This window comes from Anneissia japonica, unplaced genomic scaffold, assembly GCF_011630105.1.
Source record: "Anneissia japonica isolate Jap-2015-1 unplaced genomic scaffold, ASM1163010v1 scaffold288183_len337429_cov161, whole genome shotgun sequence".
Taxonomy (NCBI): domain Eukaryota; kingdom Metazoa; phylum Echinodermata; class Crinoidea; order Comatulida; family Comatulidae; genus Anneissia; species Anneissia japonica.
In genome coordinates this window covers 70,762-81,218 of record NW_022702858.1, presented here as the reverse complement: position 1 = coordinate 81,218, position 10,457 = coordinate 70,762, and the positions used below count along the sequence as shown (strand labels likewise).

Below are 10,457 nucleotides of genomic sequence, written 5' to 3'. Positions count from 1 at the left end.
TATTATTATTATTATTATTATTATTATTATTATTATTATTATTATTATTATTATTATTATTATTATTATTATTATTATTATTATTATTATTATTATTATTATTATTATTATTATTATTATTGTTATTAATAATAATAATAATAAAGTATTATTATACAGTAATATAAGTATAATTATTGAAAGAAACAAAGGTGACTTAACAAGACTCATATAATTAAACTTCTATATTCTCACATCCGTAGGTTTTACTGACAGTAACACAGATGGCGTTTACTCTGTGACTCTACCGGACTCGTACATTGACTACAATACTGGTTACTATTACCTCTGCCTAGCTGAGGTGACCCCTTCGCCCCAAGATTCCGAAATTCCTGAAACTGATCCGAGTGTTGATGATAATATTGAGATCTATAATGTTAGCAACATTTATGTGCAACTGAACAATGTAACGTTCAACTACTCGTTGGTAATTTCTACATCAGGCTGCAGATATTGGGATTTATCTCAAGGCATTTGGTCATCTGAAGGATGCAGGGTAAACATTTGTCACTTTTTTTAGATTTTTGGCAACACCCCGCTGCTAAAAAAAACCCCCTGCCCTCAAACCACACTCCGTTTAATCTTAATTCAAACAGTCCTTCTTCCTCTCCTTCAATTTTTAGGGCTAATTTCATCAAAACAAGATTTTGCTATATTTCTTATCTGTGCTTATAAACCCATAAGCTTAGTTATTGTTTATTATTCTTACTTTAATTTTTTTTAAATAATATTTTTACTTACTTTATTTTTTTTAAAGTTTCTTCAGTATAGACCTCTATATCGGTCGATAGTGCCTTTTCATCGTTCTTGTCATTGTATATATTTTCCTCTAGATTGGACCTAAAACGAATTTGTCAACCACACAGTGCTTTTGTAACCATCTGACCTCATTTGCGAGCTCATGGTTTGTCCCTCCAGCTCCTCTGGATTTCGACTACATCTTTGCAAATGCAGGCTTTTTGGATAACATCACAATCTATTGCACTACGATTGCTATCTACACTATCTTCATTCTCATATTTATTTGGGCAAGAAGGAAAGATAAAAAAGATATACTTAAGGTAAGAATGTTATTAGTTATGGCTATAAGGAATTTAGAATCATAGTGAGATATATTGTTGTTTTTATTATTGTTGTTGTTGCAGTGCAGTAACGGATACAATATGTTGGTCCTGGCATACAAAGCACAATCTGAAGCCAGTTACCTCTGAGCTCGTGCAGATTTACCAGCCCACAAGAGTTTTAAATATAGTATTATAGGTATTGTTAATAATAATGGATGGATTGTGTGGTAGCTTTATGCATAATAAGAACTGAAGCAAATAAAACAAAGAATATAATATTAAAAATAGAAAACATATAAACTAAGTTAGGCTGGTTTTTAGGATTGTCTCAAAGGCCGGAGAGCGAGAATTCTTTTTAGTTAATCTTTTTTCTGCGTTGTTTGCATTTTATGTTCATTATCTTGATTTTTTCTTTATTTCTTTTGTATCTGCTCACATTTTGAATTCAGTGTTTCTGTATTTTCATTATGTTCTGGGTAATATTCATTACGAATTCGCTGCACTTATGTGTGTTGAGTGAGCCATCAAGTCGTATCATGAATGGAGGGAGACTATAGTGATTTTAGATCCGTAATGATATCGTGCGGACCTCTGTGGTCTAAACGGTATGACGCTCGCCGAGATAGCGAGATTGCCCGTCCGATTCCCACCAGAGACCTCAGCTTTTTCATACAACTATAATAAGTAAATTACACTGATGAACTACCGTATGTTTGATACGATTTATAACATCATGTTCCTATATATTTGAGCACTGTATTATTATCTATTTCATTAATATATTACACACATACATACATATATATGTATATATATATATATTTATATATATATATATGACTAATTTATAAATAATATTTATCTTTTAAGCTTGGTGTGACTCCTTTACCTGACAATTCGCCTGCTGATAAGTATTTTTATGAAATAACAGTATTGACGGGTCAAAGAAAGGCTGCCGGAACAGACTCAAAGGTATAAAGTGTTATAGCTTCAGTAACATAATGAACCGTCCTTTGAATATTGCGTGCTAATATGTACCAATTATACTGATTCCTTATTTGGTTAATTCATACATTTTGCTTTTGTAATTGAAACCTTGGTAAATACCGAAATGAGAACATTCTTTCATTCTACCTTTTTTTTTACAGGTGAGTTTTATTTTATCTGGAGAAGATGATGAAACCGATGTACGCGTTTTCGAGGATGATCAACGCAAAATTCTACGACGAGGGGGTGTGGACAGGTTTTTGATGTCCGTCAGTCGGTAAGGGATTTTGTTATATTTACTGGATAATAACTGAACCTATAAAAGGAAAACAAAAACAAAATTAATATAAACTTATAGATAAAGCTACATTTGCACTAGATACAATAACGATACAAAAACGACACGATAAAAATGTGCTCAGTGGTAAAGGCTATGTTCTCACGCGGTTAGCAGGATCCGGATCCATGTGAGAAAATCCCGATCCGGATACCAACAATATGATGATCGAATCACTGGCCAATAAGAAACTGGAAATTGTAAACACGTACGTGTATTAGTTGATGATAGAAACGCCCTCAACTTGCTAACCGATAGCGCTTGCAAACCGTTAGCGTATCCGGATACCAGTAACGGTTAGCGCTAACCGATCGGGCGTTGTCACGCAGGTGCTAACGGTTAGCGCTAACGGTTAGCTCCCGATCCGGATACTAGGGCTCTCGTAAGAACCAGGCTAAAAAAGATAAACGACGCGATGATATGTCGTTGCCGTGTATTTATTGTGTCTAGTGTAAACGTAGCTTTTAAAAAAAAGTAATCATGATATTATGCCATTGATGGTGCCATAAGTTACAGTGGCGGATCCAGAAATTCGAAAAAAGAGGAGCCCAGGTCAGAACTTTCACAGACGGATATCATAACAACTGAGTCTGCGCCAGTTAAGAAAAAGCGTAAAGAGCGTTTTGGTTTTCCCTGGTGGTGTACAATTATCGCCTGGATCCTGACAATACTGAGTACTGCCGCAGCAACAGTCTTTGTCGCTGTCTCTTATACACATCTAGATGTGTATAAGAGACAGCCATTGATGGTCGGAAATGGCACTTTCACACTTATAATTTGAATATAATTTTCTTTTTTTTTCTCAATTTCTGTTCATTTAAAAACAAAATATTTGGCGGTCGAGTGGGCCTCCTGAAATCTGCCACTGAGTTACCTGCATGAATATGTCGTTTATATATTTTAGGCCGCTGGGGTCACTAAACTACATGCGCATATGGCACGATAACGGTGGAAAGGGCAAGATGCAAGGATGGTACCTAAAGTACATTGTGATCAAAGATCTTCAGCAACGCAAACGCTTTTATTTCATCGTAAACCGATGGTTCTCAGTTGTAGAAGACGATGGTCAGGTAATGTAGTTTTCTCACAATAATTCATAATCTGAAAAAATAATATCAAACGATATTCTTATATTTCTTACTTAATTATTACCTCCGCTAATTTAATTATTTACCTTCAAACATAAAGTATAATAATGAAATCTCCTCTCAAGAAAATACCTGAATTACGATGGACGATATCCATTATTTTCTTGAAGGTATGCTCTAGTTTCCCCAAATATACACGTATGTTTGTATTCAAGGACATTGCGAAAGTAGCGCGTCAAAACGAGCGCGAATTTATTGTCAAGCAATTTTGTATTCTTTACCACACAAAAAGTCCTTAATAACAACAGCGCGTATTTTGACGCGCTATCTTGATTTCACGAACTAACACAATCTACTTTGATTGTGTTAGTTCGTGATGTGAGCGACGCAGTGTACACTTTATGGAGTTACTGCTAGTTTATATACTCATTGATTGGCATTATTTTAGTTCATCGTAATTATTTACATGTAAGCATTGCATTCGATTGCTTTTTGTGCATATTTCCCTTTTGTCCTAATAAGATTGATCGCCTTATTGCTGTTGCCGGAAAGGATGAAATGCAGGAGTTTAGCCACGTGTTTACCAACCATACGCGCAAAAACCTAAATGATGGGCATCTATGGTTCTCGGTTCTTTCTCGTCCAGCTGGCAGCCGATTCACTCGCATGCAAAGGGCTGGATGCTGTCTAATGGCATTATGGCTGGAAATGCTTGTCAGTATCATGTTCTACAAAGTGATGCCCCCACCTGGATCTGAGAATCCCGTCAAAATTGGACCTGTTACGATCACTCCCGCTTCGGTAAATATACATTTTGTGTATATCTTGCACACGGAATATAATTAAATGTACATCAGTAGTTTATACTTACTGCACAAATAGAGTTGAAGAAAAAGCGTTAAAAATTAAGTTTCTCATGTTTAAGGGACATCAAACAAAGTTTAATATCGACTTGTTGTAGAATGCGTTACTATGTGAATGCTGTCCCGAATATGGTAAACTTTCAGGTTGTTTAGATTCCGTATCATCTTGGCTATTGCTGCGTTTGATATTTTGTCTTTGGTGTGATAACCGTTCAGTTTCCGGACTACCTTACCATGATGCACTTCTTTTTGGATAGAGTGGCGGTTAATGATACTGTGTTTTATGAGAACACTATTGGCATTACGACATCGCTGTTGATACCAATTGTCGATATTGATATCGATCCTTTGCAAAAAAAAGTGTATTGATCCTCTTGAAGATAAAATAAATGAATTAATGTTTTTACAGGTTATGATCGGCATCGAATCAAACTTAATTGTGTTTCCTGTCAGCTTACTGGTTGTCAACTTCTTCCGTAAATCACGTCCAAGGAAAAAACGTAAGTCTCGAATCATGGAAGCATGGGACAGGCAGGCAAAGGCTTTCCGGAAGAATAAATTTAACAGAGACTCCGTGGTAAGCCCTCGTGTACGGTATTCATTGAGTCACACATGCTTGTTTTTCAATGTCGTGTTGAATAGTCGTCTAATGCCGTATTTTTCATATACATAATTTGAATGTTATTTAATATGTTTTCCTGTCGTGACCTATAAGCTTTTCCAGCTTAAACCTGGTACAACTAAACGGAAGGGCTATTCTTGATACAATTATAACATCATGTTCCTTTTTAGGCAACTATTTTTCGTGACATACCTAACCAAAACGTTCGCGAAAACTATAATAACGCATATTATTATGTTTGCTGGGTTTTAAACCAAAATAATTAAAACCTTTCTGTTTTGCTCTTTATTCAGGCAACGCCTTCTGAAGTCAAGTTCTCTAATTTAGATGGAGTTGACCTCCGGGAAAAACAAAAGGAAATGTCAGAAACATCGAACAAAATGAAGCACCCAGACGATTCTCAAGTTATCATAACAACTGAGTCTGCGCCAGTTAAGAAAAAGCGTAAAGAGCGTTTTGGTTTTCCCTGGTGGTGTACAATTATCGCCTGGATCCTGACAATACTGAGTACTGCCGCAGCAACAGTCTTTGTCGTTTTCTACGGAATCCAACTCGGAAATGAAGAAACTTCAGAATGGCTAGCGTCACTGCTCCTCGGCTTCTTTACGGCAATTCTCTTCACTCAACCAATAAAGGTATTATCTACAATACATATCATATGAATAATATATACCGTAACCTGCTAATTTAGCCACATTAATCCCTTTTCTTTGTTTTTTAACCCAAATAATAAACACCTTATTCAATTAAATTATGCAAAATTACTAATACAAATAAGGCATTTATTATGTGTATGTTGTAATTATTAAATTCAGTATTTTCAATTCAATTTCTTTTATCTACAGAAATTGTGTTTAACTTTATATTTATTATCTCTATAACGTTTAACTCTATATATATTATCTCTACAATGTTTTAACAACTAAATTCAATATATTCAATTCAACTTCGTTTAATTGACAGAATTGCACAAATGAAGTTACCACATGCATTCACATAACGAAACACAAGTGACCGTTGTGACCTTTGACATAATGTTTACACGTTCTAATTGGCTTAGAACTTGATGGACTGGTCATATTTACAAAGGTTACATATTACACCAACATACATCACTCAACATTCGAATATGTCTGATGAATAGCTCACAAATGGTTGCAAGTGGTCATTGTTTATATAATTTATTTAAAATCATATTGAAGGAATTTAGCCTATCTAGCAAAGCTGATCATTTGATGATTTTGTTTCGATCTATGCACAAACATGTAACATGCCTAAATATGGTCATAAAGTCATAATATCATGACCATATATAGGCACGTCATGACCATATATGGCCATACAACCGTTTTTTGTCAAGAAAATTGATAGTCTAGACAGAGCATAAGTTCAGTCCACACTATTAAATGTTATGTGATAAATTTATGTGATGTGTCCATATATGGGTATGATGAATCGATGTCATATTACACCCAAATATGGATATAATCACATTTTCTTGTCCCATAAAATTTAAGTAATTTTAAGTATTTCAATGAACTTTTAGTGTGTTTTCCACATTTTACTACAGATAAAATGATGCATGTTTCGAAATAAAGAAATAATATGTAATTTTCATTTCATATCTTGATAATCACCAGGTTGTCCTCATAGCTGTTTTTATTGCCTGTGTGATGAAAACGCCAGGAGCCGAACAAGAGGAAGATATGGACGATGATGAAGAAGAATTTTATTTAAAATCTGATGAAGAATGGCTACATTTCCCTGTTGGTAAGTGCTTACATTACATACATGAAGTTTATTTCTAATATATAGCGCCGCTACATCAAGATCGTAGTGCTAAAAACTTGTTGTTTTTGTAGTTGAAGAATAAGCTTGAAGCATTAATAGTAAAGTAATTACGTTGGTTTTAGTTTAATACCTATGGCATTTGGGCTGGTAGTAGCAGCAGTAGTAGTAGTAGCAGTACTAGTAGAAGTAGCAGTAGTATTATTAGTAGTAGTATTAGAGGTAGTAGTAGTGGTAGTGTTAGCGTTATCACTATGAGAATCTCATGATTATCTGAATATTTAAATTTCAATAGAAGCGAAAAGTCGAAAGATAGCATATAAGCCACCAAACCCAGCGGATCTTCAAATGGCCCGAGAGCAACGTCTCAAAGAAATCAAGATGTTCTCAATATTTCGTGAAATTTGCTTCTACTCCTTCTTTCTGCTCATCTTAATGGTCGTTAGCTATGGTAATACAAACTCAATGTCGTATGATGTCAAAAACGTTCTTTCGTCAACCTTTCAAGGCCCTTTGAAGAATTACAAAAAGGTATTTTAAAGTTTTATTAACGATGCATTGTCCCAATTGAAATATAAAAAACAATGTCAACGGATTTTTTGTTATTTTCAAGGGACAATATGTCTTTAAACTTCTTATTAAATATTTAAGAATTATTTATTAATAAGGTACAGTATATCGCAAAAAATATATATATCATTCAGGTCTAGTCTATCTTCTACTCTCTTCTGTTATAGACTATGTTCGTGATTTTTCTATTTACTGTTTGTAATGATCCTGAAATTAAACGAACATATTTAAAGCTATATATAGTAGTAATGGTTATATTTTTGTTTTTATGTTTTTTGTGTTGTATGCGATTTTATACCTGAAATCCAATTGAATAAATTCAATTATTGAGTTTTTCCAAATATTGTGTTTTATAAAAGAAGGTATTTTGTCTTGCAGTATATTAACTATACTGTCTAATTGTATGGTCTGTTCATTGTATTATAAATGAATTTTCGTGACAATCTAGACAACCCTAAAAATCAAATAAAACATTGATTATTAAATTTAAGTTACAAATTTTATTAAAGCTGTCTCTTATACACATCTAGATGTGTATAAGAGACAGATATATATATATATATATACAAATAGTGTATCATAACGATTATAAATTTCTTCTCAGATTTGTGTAAGCCCCATGAGTTAATCCAAGACGTAATCTTTCATTGTAATGATAAATATTCAGTCGGGGATTCAGATACTTCTGATTATGGAGCGGGGTGGACGCCTTACAACGTAACACGCGAAGTTCCAGAATTCATGTACACAACCTGGGAAAAGCTAGACAGTTATCCGTTCCTCGGACGCCACGGGCTTTACAGCGGAGGGGGATACGTTATCAGTCTTGCTGAAGATATTAAGACAGCTCAGAGTCGAATAGACCAAGTACATCGTCAGCATTGGATAGACAAACACACCCGTGCAGTTTTTGTTGAGTTTTCAGTCTACAATCCAGAGGTTAACTTGTTTGGAGTCGTCAACTTTTTCGTGGAGTTTCTTCCAACTGGATCTCTTATACCATACGAACGCATTGACGTTATACATCTTTTACGAACGTTTACCGGTTTCGCAATGTTTGTCATACTCAGCGAAGGAATTTTTATCGGCTTCTTAGTATTTTTCATCTTCAAGGAAGTCAACAACTTTCGAAGAGAGGGAAAAGCGTACTTTCACAAATTCTGGAACTGGATTGAATTTTTGATCATCGCAATATCTGTGGCTGCAGTGGTTCTCTACTTCTATCGTCATTACGTCACTAAAGAAATTGTTAACAAGGTCAAGGAACAGGGCAGTAAGGAGTACATCAAATTGCAGTACGTTGCCAACTGGAACGAGGTCTTTATGTACATGTTGGGAACTGTCGTTTTTCTGGCAACCACAAAGTTTCTGAAGTTGCTGCGATTCAATCGCAGAATGGCGTTATTATCAAGCACATTGAGGGCGTGCGCAAAGGATCTTTTTTATTTTGGAATCATGTTCTTTGTTGTCTTTTTTGCATTTGTGTCAATTTTCTATCAGCTGTTTGTGGCCAATCTTTTTGACTTTTCTGATGTAGTTTACACAATGGAAAGTCTTATTGGTACGCTGCTTGGTGCCTTCAATTTTCAAAGTATTAGTTCTGCCAGCGGTCTCCTTGGTCCTATTTTCTTCTTCTTATACATGGCATTTATGCCATTTCTCCTAATTAATATGTTCCTCACTATTCTGAACGAGTCATTTACAGAAGTAAAGCATGACATTGATCAAATGACCAACGATTACGAGATGGTTGATTTTATCATGCGTCATTTTAAAGGTTTGATTGGCATGAACAAGGCCCGTGACTTACTTCATGAAAAAAACAACAAAGATGTTGACAACCAGCCTACAAGTGAAATTGAGGAAAAGATTTCAGATTTCCCAAATAAAGTCGATCAGCTGTTAGACACAATTGCTAAAGTTTACTTTGACGCCGAGAAATTTGATGATATGATTACGAAGATGGGTGGAAATGATAAACCAAACTTAAAGAAGAAGCAAAACAGAAACATAAATTTTGTAGCTTAGATAATAATCTGCCACTTTTCAAACAATTTTAGCCAAAAATCTAATTTAATATGTTCAGGATTAAATATTTGTAAAATCTAGTTTGGTTATAACGTTTCCTTCAATCTAGTCAATGCTAATATAGCGTTATTCACAAAGCACCTATATAAGTTCCAACAATAAAAACACTTAATATCGAGTATATTCAAAATATAAACATTAAATGTAAAATATAATGTTTTGTGTCTTAAATCATGAGAGGCGGTTGCGATTCACGTCCTCAAGAGATTGAACCTTCTTAGTGAATCTTTGTTTGCAAGGTACTACGGCCCTATGAGAACGAGTTGCGTTAAAGCCATTGCGCTCATTACTGGTTGCATCTTATGGTGGGAGCTCTGAAGATGTGTTTCATAATGGTGTTTCATGTAATAGCTGTGGTTTTCATAATAGGGCAAGGAACTCACTTTGACCTAATGGTGGTGGTGGTTGGTTATCCCAAAAAGCTTATTTTCTATCAAATTGGGGTACGCTTGTCCGTGTCAGTGAAGATGTGGTAATAGTATCAAACATATTAACACCACATTGGTAGTGAACGATCTTATTCATGGTGATGGTTGCACAGAGTTGGCCACGTTATGATGCTGCTATGCAGCTAAGACTATCATTATGTTGGTATCTCTTTAATTGCCGAGTATAGTTCATATTTACAAATATCGTATCACAAATGTGTCTATATACTTGAATGATGTATTTGTACCCTTTAAAATTACATGTATTTGCAGCACTTGATCTAGATATAGGCCTAGTTGTTATTTTCGGTTCAAATCATATACCGGTAATAGATGTTTTACCGAGAGTTATAATATCCTTATGCATTTTATTCCGTCCAAATCCGTCCAATATCGTACGAAAAACATGCTTTGATCATGTACTAGAAGGGCGTTAATTGTATTATAGAGATTTGTATCATCATATGCCTAATGAAATGAATTATTGTGACATAAGAATATAGATGGATATAATATTATTATAAATAGTAAAAATTGACGAAAGTCTTCATGACAAATACAATATAAAGTTAATGGGTATTGT

At 34.5% G+C, this 10,457-nt stretch overlaps 1 protein-coding gene across 1 annotated transcript in view; it reads left to right on the top strand.

Annotated features, from left to right (window-relative positions):
• The window catches only part of LOC117104084 (polycystic kidney disease protein 1-like 2), an 18,721-nt gene extending 8,264 nt beyond the window's left edge, over nucleotides 1-10,457 (top strand). Inside the window, exons 9-19 of the mRNA XM_033244740.1 lie at nucleotides 243-535; nucleotides 873-1,100; nucleotides 1,974-2,075; nucleotides 2,252-2,367; nucleotides 3,332-3,497; nucleotides 4,038-4,316; nucleotides 4,788-4,955; nucleotides 5,294-5,635; nucleotides 6,641-6,770; nucleotides 7,084-7,319; nucleotides 7,932-10,457. Of these exons, the coding sequence (XP_033100631.1) occupies nucleotides 243-535; nucleotides 873-1,100; nucleotides 1,974-2,075; nucleotides 2,252-2,367; nucleotides 3,332-3,497; nucleotides 4,038-4,316; nucleotides 4,788-4,955; nucleotides 5,294-5,635; nucleotides 6,641-6,770; nucleotides 7,084-7,319; nucleotides 7,932-9,386 (3,515 nt within the window). The 3' untranslated portion in view covers nucleotides 9,387-10,457. The remainder of the gene's footprint in view (nucleotides 1-242; nucleotides 536-872; nucleotides 1,101-1,973; nucleotides 2,076-2,251; nucleotides 2,368-3,331; nucleotides 3,498-4,037; nucleotides 4,317-4,787; nucleotides 4,956-5,293; nucleotides 5,636-6,640; nucleotides 6,771-7,083; nucleotides 7,320-7,931) is intronic.